Source organism: Solanum lycopersicum, chromosome 5 (genome assembly GCF_036512215.1).
Source record: "Solanum lycopersicum chromosome 5, SLM_r2.1".
NCBI classification, from domain to species: Eukaryota; Viridiplantae; Streptophyta; class Magnoliopsida; order Solanales; family Solanaceae; genus Solanum; species Solanum lycopersicum.
Window position 1 is genome coordinate 8,771,454 of NC_090804.1, and position 21,630 is coordinate 8,793,083.

Below are 21,630 nucleotides of genomic sequence, written 5' to 3' on the forward strand. Positions count from 1 at the left end.
TTAGGTCGGCGCTGGCACGGTCTCACGTATCTAGTATATGATAAAATGCATATTAATTATAAATATTATTTTACTTTTTGTCATTTTAGTTTAGGTTTAAAGTACATAAATGACTCGCTTATTCATATGTCAAAAAGTAAACGGAGTCTCACACACCTTTTATTGATTGTGCAGGCGCTCCTTAAGATATATGCTCCAAATGTTAGGAGTATAACTTATATATAATATTAGAAATGGCTAGTTCAACATGCCTGTTTCATCACATTTGAGGGTATTTTTGTCTTTTTCATTCTCAAATATAGCTATGTGTCTTCTTTATGTATCTTCAATGTACACATCACTCTTTACCTTCATCTCAAAAAACTTTTCCTTTCTCCAACATTCCTTCCAGCCTTCAGGTAATATTCTTCATATTGTTTCTTTGTTTTCTTCAAAATTGAAAGTACATTAAAAATGTTCCCCAATTTTATCCTTCGGTGACCACTTCTTATTCCATATGGGTTTGTTGTTGTTGTTCAATTTTCCAGCTGCTTTTCAATAGTTTCAATCCTTGTGCCTTTAGTTTTTGTTTGTTATTATGTTTTCATCAGAAATCAACTTTGGAATATTCAGATTTTCGTTTTATTTTCTCACATGCAATAAATAATTTGGTCTTCTTTCATAATAATTCTTTTAAACTAAATGAATTTTTCGTCAGAATCAATTTGTGAGCTCCGGAGAGAATGATTTGATTAATTTAAGTGCCGATCGAATTTGTTATGTATTGTGCACTGAATAAGTAACAAGGGTTTCTCCCGTCTTAGAGATGCCTTTGCCAAGCAACAAATGGGATCAGAGAATAGGAAAAAAAGATATATGTACTGTATATTTAGACATTTAACATTCTATAATGTCATGTTCTGTAGCTAAATTCCATCTTGTTAGTAATTATCTCAATAGCCCTACTAGATATTATCGCAACACTAATCTTGTGTAGCCTTATAACGAGTTTAACAACACGAACAACTTGATTTTGCTTCTCATATGGTGGGAATATGAATTGATGCTATGTCTGAGGGGATAAATTATACAAACATATCTTATTGGAGAGATAACCATTGTTGTTAATGAACTAAGACCTGTTGCATCAATCTTGATTTCACAACCATTTAGATTATCAGTGGAGCCATTTAGTAAAAGAAACTAAGTAATAAGTTACCATACCCAAAAACCCCATGATTTTCCTGGTTGGATAACCAAATCCAAACGTCAATTTCCTACAAGTTGCTCTTTTTTTTCTAGGGGTAGGGGGTGGAGGGTGGGGAGCAGATCGAGTGAAGAAAAATTTATATCCCTCTTTAATAAAGAGATCGAAATTATAACTTGCTTCAAGTTCATCCACTCACAATCTAATAGAGCCAACTCCCAAAGCTCATAGCAGCTTGAAAACAATCTTTTTATTGAGCTATCATCCCGAAATGTGACAAGACATATATAGGTGCTACGTTTTAAGGAAACGAAGAGGAAAAAAATCTCATCTCTATTCGTTCCTTAGTGGTAGCCGACTTTCGGAAGCTACTATCTTTAGTTTCATTTTAACTAATTCTGATTATATGGGGAAAAAAGGAAAAGTTATTTTACTATATTGCATGAAGCCGTAAAAAATTAAAAACAATAACGTCCAAGACTAGTGTTGTGCCTTGTATTTTGTTGTCAATATGACTTCAACCTCCAGCTTCTGTGTCTGAGTCATAGTTTCAGCTATGTTGGCCCTGTTTGTCAGCTATCAGATCTCTCTTATAAAGTCAGTAAACTTGGTTTCATTTATTTTTCTTCCGATCATCTTTTCCTCAACTTCCAGATTCTTGAAAGAGGAATACTGATCATTATGGGAAGTGCCAAATGTTGAATGCAATTTATGTGTAAAATGGGATGCAATAATATTACTAGTAAAGAAAAGTAGTGGCAGAGAGTAACATACTTTCTATTAGTAGTAAAATGGACAGACAATGAACTAATGCATACTTAGTTATGAGGAGAAATGAAATAGGATAGAAGATAATTCTTTATTACTCTCCATTAGAGAGCTTGTAAATATAAAGTAGATTTCAAAAAGTAATTTTTTTCTTTAATATTTGGTCTTGGCAACGTGTGCTAGGAATGATCATTCAACAATTCAACAACTAGCTTGTTCAGAAAATTGCATATGAAGTAACAGAGTTTTCTTAATTTGAATTTATATTTTTTAAAATAAGTGAGATAGAAATAGATGGTAATTTGTCAATGGATTAAGATGACTCACTTTAGGAACTTCGTGTCCTTTGCTTGAATATACTATTTGTTATTAGTGTTGTGGTCTTGCGGATGTTAGTGAAATTCGCTGCAATTAGTGTAATTTTATTTTTCAATAGTCTAAGTTTCTCTATTTCTACTTCTTTGGGGTTAAAAAGTGAAGAAGAGGAAAGTGTTGAACTTGCATATGAAGTTTGACTTGATTTTCTGGAGACGAAAAAAACATTTAAGTCCAACTACTAACTTATACTTAATGTGAGAGTGGAACACAATTTACGTTAATCGAAAAGTTTACAGTGAGATCAGTTTGATCTCTTGTTTGTGGTAAGAATATTGTTCTCAATATATAAGCATAATTTACCAACATGTCTAGAAATTAGGCTCTGAACTTTTGTAAATCTTGTTGTATAGATTTGGGTGTCGTAAAAATTGAAGTTATGCAGATATGTTTCATTTTTTTCATGGAACAAAACCTTTTAAGCCAAAAATGTCTTTCTGCTTTGGGATAAACATGTCTGTACCAGTATAGTACTTTCTCTTCACTCATTTCTTTCTGAATTTTTTAAATTTGTTGTCTCCATTTTAATTGTTTGTCTTAGTTTGACTTGACACGACACATAACTTTTAAATCTTGTAGTCACAAACTAAAGATGTGTATAATGCACCTAACATGTCTGACAGAATGTTGGACATAAGAATTGCTAAAAAGAAAAAAGTGATTATTTTTTAAGCAAACTAAAAGAAAATAAGACAAATAAATTGAAAAGGAAGTAGAAAATTCGCTAGACTTAATAACTAGGATAAGCAGGGGATATATTTAAATATATATGTCATGTGTGAATCCTTTGTCATGTTGAGCTTCACTGATCCTTTATGGCTTTTGTATATTTTGATAGTATGAATTGTTTTCCTCTATAACACTAACCAAAATAGTTTTATTTATTATTTATCATATAGTTTTTCCATGTCATCATGATGTTTCATCAGATTTTGCTCTATTGAGTGTAAATTTCACTTGTAATAGTAAAGGGTGTCTTCTCTTGTTTTGTCTTCATACTGTTTGGATGGTTGGTATATATTGTTCAGCATACTGGTTGATTTACTATAAACCACACTATCAAACCATATGTATAAAGTTGCAACACAGAGGTTATTATTTTGTTGTGTTCATTGATATGTAGGATATGAAAATAATTTTCCTTCAAGATTTTGTACATATGCTGCACTATGCTAGGTGATCTATAATCTATATTATTGTGTACAAAGGACTTGTGTTACTTGTGTACAAAGACCCTTCTACATTTACTAAATATTTGAGATTTCATCATTTGAATTAGGCTACTTTGTGCTCTTTTATTATTGAGGTTTCCTAATTATATATGTTTATTATTCAACTTTGAACCTATATATTTCTCTCTTTTTTCACAGATACTTTTTGTCAGGGTGATATGCGATAAAAATGTATCACTACATAAATGATACACATTCAATGTAAATAAAGTAGTCAGGAACTTATTTTATGCATTTAGCTCAAAAAATTTGTTTAATGTTGGGCCCGTACTTGTACGGGCCATCTCTACCTAGTAACTTATAGAAAGCTTTTTGTTGGTCAAAAGGAAAAAATTAAGTTCATCTATACTCCATTTTAGTTGTCATGCACTTTTTAAAAGTTAATTTGACTAATATTTAAGGTTAAATTAGATTAAATTAATTAATTCAATAATTTAAATAAATATATAAATATTAAAAAACTATACAACAAGTACTATAAATTATAAATTTTTCATAGCTATATGATAAAAAAATCATCATCAAATATTAGACAAAGTTTTTATAATTTAATTTTAAAAAAAGAAAACTATTACGACTAAAAATGGACAAAGTAATGGATACTTTTTGTGTATTTAAGTAATTCTATTATAATAATAATCTCCTCCGCGTTACACTCATAAAAGGTGTTTCACGTGTGAACAAATTAGAAAATAGACTTGGCATTGTCAAAATTCAAACTTAAAATAATTATAGTGTCACAATTCATTACATCACCTAATGACGTCATAATCTATATTTCTATCATCTTAATCTTTTGATTACATAAGCAGTTAGGTTCCGTGTTTGTTTATTGTGTGCAATTCTCAGCTCCACACTTTTCAACAATGAACAGTCCACTTTTGCTTTTTGTTTTAAACAACTATTATTCCTACTCTTAATCAATGTGGGAGAATTTATTTTACTTAACTTCACTGCTATTTATAAAAATACGGAAAAAGGGTCAAATATACCTTTGTTTTAAAGGAAATAGTTCATATATTTCCTTGGTTATACTTTGGGGCCAAATATATCCCTCCCGTCGTACTTTGGGCCAAATATACTCCTAATTTTAATAGAAAGACATTTGTCAACATAGAAATCAAATAACACACCTCCAATTTTAAATACCCAATTCCCTGTAGAAACCCACTCATTTATTTTGGACCTTTCCTAGTTGAGTATTTATTTTAATGAAAGCTTTAGCTAGAGAAGAGAATCATGAAATGGGTTTGGTTCAAATTGGGTATTTAAATGAGTGGGTTTCTAAAGGGAATTGGGTATTTAAACTTGGGGGTGAGTTATTTGATTCGTATGAGGACAAGTGTCCTTCTGTATAATAAGATGTACATTTGGCCCAAAATATAATACAAGGAGTATATTTAGCCCAAAGTATAATCAAGGAAATATATAAAATATTATCTATAGTACAGGGATATATTTGAGCCTTTACCGATAAAAATATATCAAAATCACCAAAAAAGAAAAATATTTGAATTCATTTTTGTTCTATTTTTTCTACTGTCTTACCAATGTAGGAGAATATATTTCACTTAACTTCACTGCTATTAATAAAAATATATCAAAATCGCCAGAAAAGAAGAAGGTTTTACTTCATTTTTGTTCTATTTTTCCTACTCTCTAACCAATGTCGGAGAATGTAGTTTACTTAACTTCACTGCTATTAATAAAAATATATCAAACCGTCAAAAAGAAGAAGATTTTAATTCATTTTTGTTCTATTTTTCCTACTCTCTAAATGTTGTGGGAGAATGTATTTCACTTAACTTCACTGCTATTAATAAAAATATATCAGAACTGTCAAAAAAGAAGAAGATTTTACTTCATTTTGTTCTATTTTTCTACTCTCTAACAGATGTGAGAGAATATATATTTCACTTAACTTCACTGCTATTAATAAAAATATATCAAAATTGTCAAAAAAGAAGATTTTACTTCATATTTGTTCTATTTTTCTATTGTCTAACCGATGTAGGAGAACGTATTTCACTTAACTTCATTGCTATTAATAAAAATATATCCAAACCGCCAAAAAAGAGGAAGATTTAACTTCATTTTTGTTCTATTTTCCCTACTCTCTAACTGATGTGGGAGAATGTATTCCACTTAATTTAACTGCTATTAATAAAAATATATCAAAATAGTCAAAAAAGAAGAAGATTTTACTTCATTTTTGTTCTATTTTTCCTACTCTCTAACCGGTGGGAGAATGTATTTCATAAAATTTTACTGCTATTAATAAAATATATCAAACCGCCAAAAAGGAAGAAGATTTTACTTCATTTTTGTTCTATTTTTTCCTACTCTCTTACCGATATGGGAGAATGTATTTCTCTTAACTTTACTACAATTATTAAAAATATATCAAAACCGCCAAAAATGAAGAATATTTTACTTCATTTTTGTTTTATTTTTCCTACTTTCTAACCGATGTGGGATAGTGTATCTCACTTAACTTCACCGCTATTGATAAAAATATATTGAAACCGCCAAAAAGAAGAAGATTTTACTTCATTTTTGTTCTATTTTCTACTCTCTAACCGATGTGGAATAACTTCACTGTTATTAATAAAAATATATCAAAACTGCAAAAAAAAGAAGACTACTTCATTTTTGTTCTATTTTTCCTACTTTTTAACCGATGTGGAAAAATGTATATCATTTAACTTCACTGTTATTAATAAAAATATATCAAAACCGTCAAAACATAAGAAGATTTTATGTCATTTTTTGTAAACAGAAACAAGATAGGGAAACAACAGTAAACAAAAACAGAGAAACAAGTTGAAACGTTGAGAATAAAAGGAACTACTTTACTGCATTTTCTTGGTGCTCTGCAATGGCATATTTTATATGAAAATTACACAACGTTTTAAGCTAAAAATAATGGAACCACTAATTCCTAAAATAAGAAGTAAAGTCATGATAAACTACTTCCCTAAAGACTAGGACAAAGCTGAAATAACTTGACATTATTTGCTAACAGGACTCTATGTAACAAACTATTTTCTAACATCCTCCCTTAAACTGAAAGCATGCAAGCTTTAGTTTAATTTCAGCTTCTTGAAATCTTCCATAGTGCTGATACCCATCAACCTCCTCAGATTTTGAAAAGGGAGAATTTTGATAGGTATCGTAAAAATGTCAGCCAACTGATCTTCGCTTCGGTAGTCTCGCAACTCTATTGTTCCTTCATTATTGAGATCTCGCAGGAACTAAAACTCCACATCAATGTGTTTGCTTCTTCCATGGTTCACATGATTCTTTGACAACTTGATGACTGAATTGTTGTCACAAAATATCATAGTGGCTCTTCTGTCTTGAACTTTCAAGGAGTCTCCTAAGCCAAATAGCTTGACAAGCACAAGATGTAGCAGCAATAAATTCAGATTCTGTACTTGATAATGTGAAAATTGTTTATCTTTTAGAGGACCACGACACAACCCCTGCACCTAACATAAACACATAATCCGAAGTACTCTTTCTATCATCTTGAACTCCTGCATAATCACTGCCAGTAAAGCCAACCAAATCTGACTTTTCTCCTTTTATGTAGAAAATTCCAAAATCCTTAGTTCCTTGTCAGTACCGCAGAATTCTCTTTGCAGCTAGGAGATGCATTTCAGTCGGGTACTCCATATATCTGTTGATAAGACTAATAACATACATGATGTCTGGTCTTTTAGTAGATAGATACATTAAACTACCAATAATTTGCTTGTAAACCATGTTATCCACCTTTTTTCCACTCCAAGCTTTGTTAAGTTTCAAACCTAACTCAACTAGAATGTTGGCTGGATTGCAATTCTGCATCTCAAACCTATTTAAAATTTCTCGCACATACTTCTTTTGAGAAACAAATATCCCTTCATCAGATTGCACCACTTCTAAACCAAGAAAATAATGCATCTTACCAAGATCGATCATCTTTAATTCAATTATCACACACTTCTTGAATTCATCAAACATCACACTACTATTCTCTGTGAAAATAAGATCATCAACATATAAGCACAAAATGAGCATTTTTCCATTCTCCCCAGTTTTAACAAAAAGTGTATGCTCATATGGACACTTTTTAAAATCCATTTTCTGAAAATAAGCCTCGATACGGATATACCAAGCCGTGGGGCTCGTTTTAGTCCATAATGAGCTTTCTTTAATTGATAAACCTTCTGTTCATTGTCAATCTTAAGATAACCGGGGGGTTGTTCGATAAATACCTCTTCCTCTAAGTATCCATGTTAAAAAGCCAATTTGACATCCAACTAGAAGATAGACCACACATTTTGTGCCTCCAAGGCTATTAGCATTCTGATATGTCATGCCTTGCAATTGGAGTAAAAACTTCAGTATAATCAACACCATACTCCTGCTTGTATCCCTTAGTCATCAATTGCGCCTTATACTTATCAATTTCACCATTTTCTTTCAGCTTCGTCGTATATACCCATTTGACACCAATGGTTTTTTGCTTCTCAGGAAGATCAACAAGATTTCAAGTATCATTCCTTTCAATGGCTTCAATTTCCACATCCATAGCCCTTCTCCATTTTTCTTCTCTAACAACGCACTCAAAAGTTATCGGGTCACAATCTGTAAATAATGCAAAATGAGTAATTGCATTATTATTTACAATAATTCCTGTTACCTTATAGTCCCCCATCCAAGCGGGCTTTCTGCGTGCACGACGAACAGACTGAGTTGCTGCATCAGTTGCTGGTAAAGTTTCAGCAGTTGGTGAAATTTCAGCAGCAGTTGTTGGACTTTTAGCTGCTGCAGGAGTTGAGTTCTCCGTAGTTTCGGGCAATGCAGTTGCTTCTTCAATATCAAATACAAATGGAGTAGATTGCTGCATATTCCAGTCCCAAGTGCTTTTTTTCACCAAAAATGACGTCTCTACTGATTACGATTTTCTTTGTCCGTGGATTAAATAATTTATATGCATTAGATGCTTCACTAACACCCACAAAGATAAGCTTTTCACTTTTGTCATCAAGTTTCTTTCTTTTCTCGTCTGTGACACTGCATAGGCAATTCAACCAAAAATTCCAAAGTGATCACAGATGGCTTTCTTCCACTCCAAAGCTTATTGTGGAGTCATGTTTTGAACAACATATGTTGGGATTCTATTCAATACATGAATGCTCCAATTTATTGCTTCCGGCCAAAATGTCTTTTCCATCCTTCCTCTTGCTAGCAAACTCCGCACCACATTAAGAATGGTTCTATTCTCTCTCTTCGATTCACCATTTTGTTGTGGTGTATAAGCAGTGGTGAGCTCTCTTCGAATTCCGTTGAATTCACAAAAATCTTTAAAGACTTTTGAGCAATACTCGCCATCACGATCAGTTCGAAGAGTTTTTATGGTCTTTCCAGTTTCATTTTCTACATGAGCTTTGAAGGTTTTAAACACTCCAAAAGCTTCTGATTTTCCTGGAAAAAATATACCAAGGTTTTCTTAGAGAAATCATCTGTAAAGGTAATGAAATACCTTTTACCTCCATTAGAAATTGGTTTAATAGGGCGACAAATATCTGAATGCACCAGTTCCAAAATAGCTTTTGCTCTCCACGACTTTCCTTTTTGAAATTGAGAACGATGTTGTTTGCCAACAACACATTTTCCGCAAACTTGGGAGGGGATGAGAATTTCTGAAATGCCTATCACCATATTTTTCTGTTGGAGAGTTTTCAATCCACCAAAACTCAAGTGACCGTATCTAAAATGCCACAACCAGGAAGAATCCTTCACTTCCGCCTTCAGACATGATTTATTACTATCAATGTTCAAGGGAAATAACCTTTTTGAATTCATTTTCACAACAACAATAGCTCCTCTAGTAGGACTAGAAATCTCACAAACACCTTTTCCAATGAGAATAAAATACCCTTTCTCTTGCAATTGTCTGATACTCAATAAATTGCTTTTTAGAGCAGGAACATATAACACATTTGATATTATTTCTTCAAAACCATTCTTGGATTTAATTTTAGTATCACCTTTTCCCATTGCATCAACAACAGATCAATCACCAAAACTAACTTTAGAATGAAAGCCTTTATTTAAATAAGAAAAGCAAGACTTACTCCCACTCATGTGATTACTGCAATCTGTTTCCAGATACCAAACAACTTGCAAAGGTTATTCATGTGCTTGTGTTGCCATCAACAAGGTCTCAGTTTCCTTGCTTTCCACAAAATTTGACTTTTCGTCCTTCTCATTAGGCAACCTAGTATAACATTCAGACTTATAATGACCAAAATTATGACATCGATAGCATTCTACTTTTGATTTGTCAAAATTTCTCCCTCTTCCTTTACCATGGTCATCATTGGCTCTTAAATTCCTATTGTCGTCTTTATTGCCTTCATCTCTATGTCCCCAATCTCCTCTTCCTCTTTCTCTACCTCTACCCCTTACTCTAAAATTTGAGAAACGAGTATTAGTAGAAGCCTTCAAAGCCTTCTCTTTGGAAGATGAACTTCGGTTTATTTTTTGCTCATGTACCAATAAGGAACTTTGCAACTCGTCAAGTGATAACTCGTCTATATATTTGGACTTCTCAATGGAGAAAACGACATAATCATACTTCGGCATCAGGGAACGCAATATCTTTTCCACAATTGTGACATCAGTCATTTTTTCACCATGAAATCGCATTTTGTTGCTAATCTCCATTGTTCTAGCGTAGTAACTCATTACAGACTCTCCTTCCTTCATCTGCAACGTCTCAAAATCTCTTATCAAGGCTTGAAGATGTGCATCTTCACACTTCACTCTAGTAGTACCTTGATACTTTTTTTTCCCTTGAATCCCAAATATCCTTAGAAGTTTCTTTGCAAAGAATAGTTTCTATGGTGGGACGATCGCTAGCCTGAAAGAGATAATTCTTTGCCTTCAAATTTTTCAAATTTCTTGCTTCGAACTCTGCCTTTGAGCATTAGTTAACGCTTCGCCTTCATCCGGAGCTACGATTGGGGACTTGACAATTGACCAATATTCCTTTGACCGTAACTACTAAAAATAAAAAGTAAAGCCATGAAAAACAACTTCCCTAAAGACTATGAAAAAATTGAAATAACTTGACATTATTTGCTAATAGGACTCTATGTAACAAACTATTTTCTTACATTTTTGTTCTATTTTCCTACTCTCTAACACAAGTGGGAGAAAATATTTCACTTAATTTTACTGCTGTCAATAAAAATATATCCAAAGTGACAAAAAAGAAGAAGACTTTCCTTCATTTTTGTTCTATTTTTCTTACTCTCTAATCGATGTGGAAGAATGTATCTAACTTAACGTCAATGTTATTAAAAAATATATATCAAAACAATCAAAAAAGAAGAAGATTTTACTTCATTTTTGTTCTATTTTTCCTACTTTCTAACCGATGTGGGAGAATTTATCTCACTTGACTTCACTGCTATTAATAAAATATATCAAAACCGCCAAAAGTAAGAGGATTTTACTTCATATTTGTTCTATTTTCCTACACTCTAACCGATGTGGAAGAATGTATCTCACTTAACTTCACTTCTATTAATAAAAGTATAACAAAACCGCCAAAAATCAAAAAAATTTACTTCATTTTTATCTATTTTTCCTACTCTCTAATCGATGTGGAGAATCTATCTCACTTAATCCAATGCTATTAAAAAAACTATATCAAAAACGCAAAAAGAAGAAGAAGATTTTACTTTATTTTTGTTCTGCTTTCCCTACTCTCTAACCGATGTGGGAGAATGTATCTCACTTAATTTCAAGGCTATTAATAAAAATATATCAAATTCGCCAAAAAAAATTACTTTTTACTTTCTAACCGATGTGGGAGAATGTTTCTCACTTAACTTCACCACTATCAATAAATATATCAAAACCACCAAAATGAAAGAAGATTTTGCTTCATTTTTGTTCTATTTTTTCTTCTCTAACTGATGTGAAAGAATGTATTTCACTTAACTTCAATGCTATTAATAAAAATACATCAAAACTACCACAAAAGAAGAAGATTTTACTTCATTTTTGTTCTATTTTTCCTACTCTCTAACTGATGCAGAAGAATGTATCTCACTTGATTTCGATGCTGTTAATAAAATAATATCAAAAGCGCCAGAAAAGAAGAAGATTTTAATTCATTTTTGTTCTATTTTTCCTACTCTCTAACCGGTGGGAGAATGTATTACACAGCTATTAATAAAATATATCAAACCGCCAAAATAGAAGAAGATTTTACTTTATTTTTGTTCTATTTTCTCCTACTCTCTAACTGATATGGGAGAATGTATTTTTCTTAACTTCACTGCTATTAATAAAAATATATCAAAATCGTCAAACAAAACGAAGATTTTACATCATTGTTATTCTAGTTTTCCTACTCGCTAACCGATGTGAATGAATGTATTTTACTTAACTTCACTACTATTAAAAATTTATATCTAAACCGCCAAAAAAGAAGAATATTTTACTTTATTTTTTTTTATTTTTCCTACTCTCTAATCGCTGTGAAAGAATATATCTCATTTAACTTCACTGCTATTAATAGAAATATATAAAAACCACCAAAAAGGAGAAAATTTATTTTATTTTTTTTCTATTTTACTACTCGCTAATCGATGTGGACTTCTATTAATAAAATTATATCAAAACCTCCAAAAAGAAGAAGATTTTACTTCATTTTTGTTCTATTTTTCCTACTCTCTAACTGATGTGGGAGAATTATATCACTTAAATTCACTGCTATTAATAAAAATATATCAAAACGCCATAAAAGAAGAAGATTTTACTTCATTTTTGTTCCATTTTTCCTACTCTCTACCGATGTGGGAGAATGTATCTCATTTGGCTTCATTGCTATTAATAAAAATATATCAAAACCACCAAAAAGAAAGAAGATTCTACTTCATTTCTGTTCTATATTTTCCTACTCTCTATGCGATGTGGGAGAAAATATTTGACTTAACTTTACTGCTATTAATAAAATTATATCAAAACCGCCCAAAAAAGAAGAAGATTTTACTTCATCTTTACTCTATTGTACTTACTCTCTAACCGTTGTGGGAGAACTTCACTACTATTAATAAAAATATACCAAAATCGCAAAAAAAGAAGATTTTACTTCATTTTTGTTCTATTTTTCCTACTCTCGAACCGATGTGTAAGAATGTATTTCACTTAACTTCACTGTTATTAATAAAATATATAAAAACCGCAAAAAAAAAGATTTTGCTTCATTTTTGTTCTATTTTCCTACACTCTAACCGATGTGGGAGAATGTATCTCACTTAACTTCACTGCTATTAATAAAAGTAGGGAGAAGGGTCTGATATACCCCTTAACTTTCTTATTTAGAGTTGATATACCCCTTGTTATGAAAGTGATTCATATATACCCTATTTGTAAACAAATGGCTCACATATACCCTATTCCTCTAACGGAAATGGAAAAAAAATTTAATCTAAATTTTTATTATTTTTTTTTAAAAAATATAATCCCATATGAGTAAATTTGATCATCGTCAAACATACTTTTTTGACTATTTTTTGTTTCAATGACTAATTTATAATTATTATTTTAATAATCAAATTTATTTATGTTTCACTAATATTCTTGTAAAACTTATTGTAGATAACCAAATTTTTTCTTCGAATACAAAATTAAATTATAATACACAGTAAAAAACATAGTTTATTTTTTTCTTTAAACTAAGGAATGAAAGAAAAAAACAAAATAAGAATAAGAAACTCAAATAATTATAATAAAAGAAGTCAAAAAATAATTTATGTATGAAAAAAATTAAAATATACCTTGAACTTTGATAGAAGAATCATATATATCCCTAAATAATTTTTTAAAAAAAATTAGAAGTAATAAATATAAATTTAAAATTAATTTTTTAACTTCCGTTAAATGAAGGGTATATGTGAGCCATTTTATAACGGCAGGGGTATATGTGAGTCGTTTGTATAACGGTAAGGGCATATATGAGCCACTTTTATAACGAGGGGTATATCAGCTCCAAATGACAAAGTTGATGGGTATATCAGACCCTTTTTCCATAAAAGTATAACAAAACCGCCAAAAATCAAAAAGATTTTACATCATTTTTAATCTATTTTTCCTACTCTCTAATCGATGTAGAAGAATGTATTTCAATTAACTTCCTATTAATAAAAATATATCAAAATCGCAAAAAAAAAAGATTTTACTTAATTTTTGTTTTATTTTTCCGACTTTCTAACCAATGTGGAGAATGTAAATATATCAAAACAGCAAAAAAGGAAGAAGACTTTACTTCATTTTTATTCTATTTTTTCATACTCCCTAACCGATATAGAAGAATGTATTTCACTTAACTTTACTGCTATTAATAAAAATATATCAAAACCACCAAAAAAAAAAGAGAAGGTTTTACTTTATTTTAATTCTATTTTCCCTACTCTCTAACCGATGTGGGAGAACTTCACTGCTATTAAACAAAATATATCAGAATCGAAAGAAAAAAAAGATTTTACTTCATTTTTGTTCTATTTCTCTTCTCTCTAATCGATGTGGGAGAATGTATCTTACTTAACTTCGTTGTTATTAATAAAAATATATCAAAACTGTCAAAAAAGATGACTGGTTTACTTCATTTTTGATCTATTTTTCTACTCTCTAACCGATATGGGAGAATCTATCTCACTTAACTTCACTTCTATTAATAAGAATAGGGAAAGGGTCTGACATACCCCTCAACTTTGTCATTTAGAGCTGATATACCCCTTGTTATGAAAGTGGCTCATATATACCCCTACTTGCAAACAAATGGTTCACATATACCCTTTTCCTCTAACGGAAATGAAAAAAAAATAATTTTAATCTAAATTTTTATTACTTTTTTCTAAAAAATATAATCCCATATGGGTAAATTTAATCTTCGTCAAACATATTTTTTTTGATCTTTTTTTGTTTCAATAACTAATTTATAATTATTATTTTGATAATCAAATTTATTTATGTTTCACTTATATTCTTGTAAAACTTATTGTAGATGACCAAATTTTTTCTTCGAATATGAAATTAAATTACAATACACACAAAAAAATTAGTTTAAATTTTTTTCTTTAAACTAAGGAATGAAAGGAAAAAACAAAATAAGAATAAAAAACTCAAATAATTATATTAAAAAAAGTCAAAAAAATAATTTATATATGAAAAAAATTAAAATGTACCTTGAACTTTGATAGAAGAATCAAATATACCCCTAAATATTTTTTTTAAAAAAAAATTGCAAGTAATAAATATAAATTTAAAACTAAATTTTTAACTTTTTGTTAAATGAAGGGTATATATGAGCCATTTTGTAACGGCAGGGGTATATGTGAGCCGTTTGTATAACGGTAAGGGCATATATGAGCCACTTTTATAACAAGGAGTATATCAGCTCCAAATGACAAAGTTGAGGGGTATATCAGACCCTTTTCCCATAAGAATATATCGAAACCATCAAAAAAGGAGAATATATTACTTTATTTTTATTGAATTTTTCCTACTCTCTAACCGATGTGGAGAATGTATCTCACTTAATATCACTGCTTTAAATAAATATATATCAAACTGCAAAAAAAGAAGAAGATTTAATTCATTTTTGTTCTATTTTTCCTAATATCTAATCGATGTGAGAGAATATATTTCATCTAACTTCACTGCTATTAATAAAAGGGAAAAGGGTCTGATATACCCCTCAACTTTGTCATTTAGAACTGATATACCCCTTGTTATGAAAGTGGCTCATATATACCCCTACTTGTAAACAAATGACTCACATATACCCCTTGTTATGAAAGTGGTTCATATATACCCCTACTTGTAAACAAATGACTCATATATACCCCTTTCCTCTAACGGAAATGAAAATAATAATAATTTTAATCTAAATTTTTATTATTTTTTTCTAAAAAATATAATCCCATATGAGTAAATTTAATCCTCGTCAAACATATTTTTTTGACTTTTTTTTTGTTTCAATGACTAATTTATAATTATTATTTTGATAATTAAATTTATTTATGTTTCACTAATATTCTTGTAAAACTTATTGTAGATGACCATATTTTTTCTTCGAATACGAAATTAAATTACAATACACACAAAAAAAATAGTTTAATTTTTTATTCTTTAAACTAAGGAATGAAATAAAAAAAAACAAAATAAGAATAAGAAATTCAAATAATTATGATAAAAGAAGTCAAAAAATAATTTATGTATGAAAAAAATTAAATTATACCTTGAACTTTGATAGAAGAATCATATATATCCCTAAATAATTTTTTTAAAAAAATTAGAAGTAATAAATATAAATTTAAAACTAATTTTTTAACTTCCGTTAAATGAAGGGTATATGTGAGCCATTTCGTAACGGCAGGGGTATATGTGAGCCGTTTGTATAACGGTAAGGGCATATATGAGCCACTTTTATAACGAGGGGTATATCAGCTCCAAATGACAAAGTTGAGGGGTATATCAGACCCTTTTCCCTTAATAAAAATATATCAAAATCACCAAAAAAGAAGAATATTTTACTTCATCTTTGTTCTACTTTCCCAACTCTCTAACCGGTAAGGGAGAATGTATCTCACTTATGTAACAACCCGCTAGATCGTTTTGAGAACTGGAACTATTTTGACTTTTTTCTTAAAATTTAAATGGAAACTTCGAAATATTCGATAACTAATAGTATCTAGTTGATGAAAATTTGACTAAATAATTAATATAGTTAATAGTTAGTGGGCCAAATCCGTAATTCATTTAATCCATTTAATACTTGACCATGTAATTAAATTAAGTTAGTGGGATTAGTCACTTTTAATACTTAATTATTATTATTATTATTATTATTATTATTATTATTATTAGAGAATAAGGGTTAGAAACTACCACAGCGTGAATGCGAAACACGAGGGCCAAACGAGAATATGCAGGTACGAGCGGTTAAAATTTTTCTTGATCTTTATATGATTAATGATGATTGTATGTTCACCGTATTATTATTATTACTATTATTAGATCATGGGTTAGATATGAAGTTTTGAGAGAGTAGTTGACAGATGTATGTCGGTTTTCTTTTTGTTGATTTGGGAGGGGCACTTTATCACTTAAATTGATAACTGAGAATTTCAATAATACAGACAATGACTAGAGGGTTTATAAATTGATAAAAGTAAGTATCTAGTCACTTGGAAGGATTACATATGGTAGTAAATAAATAAAAAAAGTGTAGTAGCAGATAATTTGGTTTGTCCTTTCGTGGTGGGTGGAGCTTGTTGTTACATTATTATTATTAAAATTATAATGGCTGTGATTAATGAATTTAAGGTAAATAATTGGGGTCACTTTGATGGTATTAGTGGGAAAAGGAGTTGTATTGTTCTGGGGTCGCCAATGGTGGTAACCAGTGGTTCACTACTTCAAGTTATATGGATCTAGTTTTAATATATTGCGATAGGTTATTAAATATTAGATGTATTTGAATATCATTACATTTATTATATTTTGGAATTTAAGACTTAACCTTAGTTTTGAAGTTCAGAAATATGAGACTTGGCATATTAGTGACACCAAGATTTACGAACTTGGATATAGATTTGGGTCTAGGAAAAACATATAGTAAAATACGGATATGTACAAATTTGTTTACTTATAAATATTGCATAATTGATAGATTGGGAACGATTTGAAGCTTACTAAAAGGAATGGCAAAAATCTTGAAGATTCGTGGTACGTATTCAGCATTCAAGGTATGTTAAGACTTTTAGACTTGTTGAAGGACGTTTTCCTAATTAAAGTTAAAAATGAAAATAGACCAAGGGGTAAGGGTGAAAGATGGGGGGGTCTCATATCAATGGTGTAAAGGGCATTGATACGAGTACCGTTGTTATAAAACGGAAAGTTGACTGCTACAAAATACGGATTGTAATTTGTGATTTGCCAAAGCATATAGGCATTAACTGATATATTATTGACTTGAGATCCTTGTGTGATTGTGTTTTCTTTATTTCACCGTATAGTTGAGATAATTAAGGTGGTTATGTATTATGCCGATATTGATTGATTGAGATGCATCATCATCCCCTTATATTGAAATAATATTGTGCACATGCATAGACATGAGACAGAGTATAAGTTGGGCACGTGGAGATCGTCCGTGCTGTGGAGAGTGAGATGTTAAGATTGTAATTTGGGCACGTGGAGATCGTCCTTGCGGAAATTGTTTGATATTATGATAGTGCGTTGAGATCGTCCGCACAGACACGTTGAGATCGTCCGTGTCGGTATATGGACCTCGCGAGTCCCGCATGGGTCATGAACTCTCGATGTATTTCCGAGGAGTATCATGTATATACGGTTGAGAGAGTACCGGATATTCTGAGGCATATCATTTCATGGTGTCATATTGCATTGCATCTCATGACATCCTTCATTATCGATGATTATGTGTTTTATTTGGTGGTTGAAAGTTACTTGATGTTTGATTATCTCTATTTGATGAAACTTGACTGGTAAGTGTAATATAAACTTCTATAAATAAATTAAAAAATATATATATATATATTTTTGTATATAAACTCCCGTCACTACTTCTTCGTTGTCGGTCAATGAAATATACTGGGTACACGTGGTTTCGTACTCATACTACACTTGCTGCACTCTTTTGTGGTGCAGATTAACTTTCAATTTGGGCACATTCTTCGAGATTGGTTATGAGTTGAATTATCTTGGAGTTGTGGTGTGCTGCTTGGGATATTCTGCGGCTCACACCTTCAATCTACCTCTATTTATTAGGTTATTTTGTTATTTTGATAGGGTATTTCTTATATTTTGATTTTTATATTAGTTTGGAATTATATCCTATTGTAGAAGCTCTTGTACTTATGACACTAAATCTTGGGGTAGTTTTTTTTATATTCCGCATCTATTTTGAATACTTAGTATGTTAGATATTAGTTTGATACTTATCTTTTCACGTTTAAGTTGAATTGGTGATACTTGTTGGGTTGGCTTACCTATCGGTTGGAAACATAGGTGTCATCACGACTCGTGATTTTTGGGTCGTGACAACTTAACTTCACTGCTATTAATAAAAATATATCAAAATTGCCAAAAAAGTAGAAGACTTTACCACATTTTTGTTCTATTTTTCCTAATCTTTAATCGATGTGGAAAAATGTATCTAACTTAACTTTATTGCTATTAAATATTTTTTTATCAAAGTAGCCAAAAAAGAAGATGATTTTGATTAATTTTTGTTTTATTTTTTCTATTCTAACCGATATGGGAGAATGTATATCACTTGATTTCACTGCTATTAATAAAATATATTCAAATTGCCAAAGATTAAAAGATTTTACTTCATTTTTGTTCTATTTTTTCCTACTCTCTAACTGATGTGTGAGAATGTATTTAACTTATCTTCATTGTTATTATTAAAATATATCAAAACCGCCAAAAAAGAAGATTTTATTTCAATTTTATTCTATATTTCCTACCTTCCAACTGTTGTGGGAGAATGTATCTCACTTAACTTAAGTGTTATTTATAAAAATATATCAAAACCACCAAAAAAAAGAAGATTTTACTTCATTTTTGATCTATTTTTCCTACTCTCTAACCGATGAGGAAGAATGTATTTCACATAACTTCACTGCTATTAATAAAAATATATTAAAACCGCCAAAAAAAGAAGAAGATTCACTTTATTTTTGTTCTATTTTTTTCTACTCTTTAACCGATGTGGGAGAATGTATTTCACTTAACTTCATGGTATTAATAAAAATATATCAAAACCGTCAAAAAAGAAGAAGATTTTACTTCATTTTTATTCTACTGTACCTACTCTCTGACGATGTGGGAGAACTTTACTGCTATTAATAAAAATATATCAAAACAAAAAAAAAAAGAGTTTACTTTATTTTTGTGCAATTTTTCCTACTTTCTAACCGATGTAAAAAAATGTATCTCACTTAACTTCGATACTATTAATAAAAATATATCAAAATCGCCAAAAAAGAAGATTTTACTTCATTTTTCTTCTATATTTCCTACCTTCAAACTGTTGTGGGAGAATGTATCTCACTTAACTTGAGTGTTATTTATAAAAATATATCAAAACCGCCAAAAAAAGAAGGTTTTACTTCATTTTTGTTCTATTGTCCCTACTCTCTAACCGATTTAGGAGAATGTATCTCACTTAACTTCAAGGCTATTAATAAAAATATATCAAAACCGCAAAAAAAAAAATTACTTCAGTTTTGTTCTATTTTTCCTAGTTTCTAACCAATGTGGGAAAATGTATCTCATTTAACTTCACTACTATTAATAAAAATATATCAAAATCGCCAAAAAAGAATAAGATTTTTCATCATTTTTATTTTATTTTTTCTAATCTCTAACCGATGCAGGAGAATGTATTTCACTTAGCTTTACGATTATTAATAAAAATACATCAAAATTGCTAAAAAAAGAAGAAGTTTTTACTTCATTTTTGTTCTATTTTTCTTACTCTCTAACCAATGTAGAAGAATGTATCCAGCTTAATCTCACTACTATTAATAAAAATATATCAAAACCACCAAAAGAGAAGAAGCTTTTATTTCATTTTAGTTCTATTTTCCCTACTTTCTATTCAATGTGGAAGAATGTATTTCACTTAACTTCAATGCTTTTAATAAAAATATATCAAAACCGCCAAAAAAAGAAGAAGATTTTTTTATACCATGAATCATATCTTATTTTTATGATCTTTATAATGTACTTGTGATTGTGATTGTGATGTGTGTTCGGGGATCAGATTCTCACGTTAAGACAAGATAACTTGAATTGGGTTGCCACATTTCAGCACAACTATTGGATCGGATTGCCACGTTCTGGCACAATTATGGGACCGATTGCCACGTTTCGGTATAATTATGGAATTAGATTGTCATATTCCAACAAGCTAACAGTTTGAGATTCGATTCCATCAGAAGACCATTGAATTTGGTTCCGTGAGAGGACCATTGAATTGTGATGTGTTTATACTTTTGATAATCACGTTCATATCTAATGATGATTGCTATTGAAAGACTATTTGTTGCTCTAAAATGATTTAATTTTTATTGTTGAGAATTCTGAAATTGTTCATTGATGTGAATGATGATGATATTGTATATGTTTGGTATATGTCTATTCTGTAATGATATGTTTACTTACATATGTTTCACTTATTGGAATAGCCACGTGATCCTACTTGTATATTGTGGTTGTGTATTGATAGTGCACTTGCTCTTATTTATTTTAGTACAGAGCATCTTCCAGCGACTATTCATGACAGACCTCATTTAGAAGAATAATGATCGTTTCGAATTCAAGGGTGAATTAAAGATGACTAGATATTGAGAGAGAATCAAGATCTAGAAAACTGATTTTTCGTATTTCTTTTCAACATCTACGAGGAATGTCAACTTCTTTTTAAGAGTATATTTTAGGTTTAACAAACATAAAAATCATATTAATATTTCATATATATACATAAAAGATTAATTGTATAATCTGTTTTGGTATACTTATGCAAAATAATCAATTGTATAATTGTGTTTGTATAAAGTAAGAAAGAGAGAAAAAAAATGGACAGAGAAGATCTATATTTGTATAATTATAAGTGTAAAAGACGAAAATATATGTATTTATATTTATATATAAATTTTTTTCTCGATTTATACAAGCACAAATTATATATTTGTGTTTGTATAAAGTGAGAGAGGCAAGTGAGAGTGGCGAGCGAAATTTGGGAGAGTGGCGAGCGAGGTTCTCTGAGGAGAGAGGTGAACGAAAAGATATGTATATATACACTTCTCTCTCACTTTATACAAATACAAATATATTTTTATATATTTGAGTTTTTATAAAAGTGAGAAAGACGAGAGAGATATTGCTAGCGGGAAAACGAGAATGGTGAGCGAGAATTTCAGAGAGAGGCGAATGACAACAGTTTGCTATGAGTTACAGTTA

The 21,630-nt window shown here is 30.3% G+C and overlaps 1 protein-coding gene and 1 long non-coding RNA gene across 2 annotated transcripts; one reads left to right on the forward strand and one right to left on the reverse strand.

Moving 5' to 3' along the window:
* Positions 1-260: 260 nt before the first annotated feature.
* LOC112941542 (uncharacterized) lies at positions 261-3,883 on the forward strand. The gene is made up of 2 exons (XR_003246811.2): positions 261-398; positions 3,700-3,883. It is a non-coding gene; the product is annotated as an uncharacterized lncRNA (long non-coding RNA).
* Positions 3,884-7,182: 3,299 nt separating this feature from the next.
* Positions 7,183-7,689, reverse strand: LOC109120260 (uncharacterized mitochondrial protein AtMg00810-like). Its single transcript, XM_019213911.2, has one exon. It carries the CDS (start codon positions 7,687-7,689, stop codon positions 7,183-7,185), a length of 507 nt encoding a protein of 168 aa, XP_019069456.2.
* Between the last annotated feature and the right edge of the window lie 13,941 nt (positions 7,690-21,630).

Excerpts from the sequence above, each read along its gene's own strand:
- LOC109120260 (XM_019213911.2), bottom strand. The coding sequence starts at position 7,689 with ATGGATTTTAAAAAGTGTCCATATGAGCATACACTTTTTGTTAAAACT.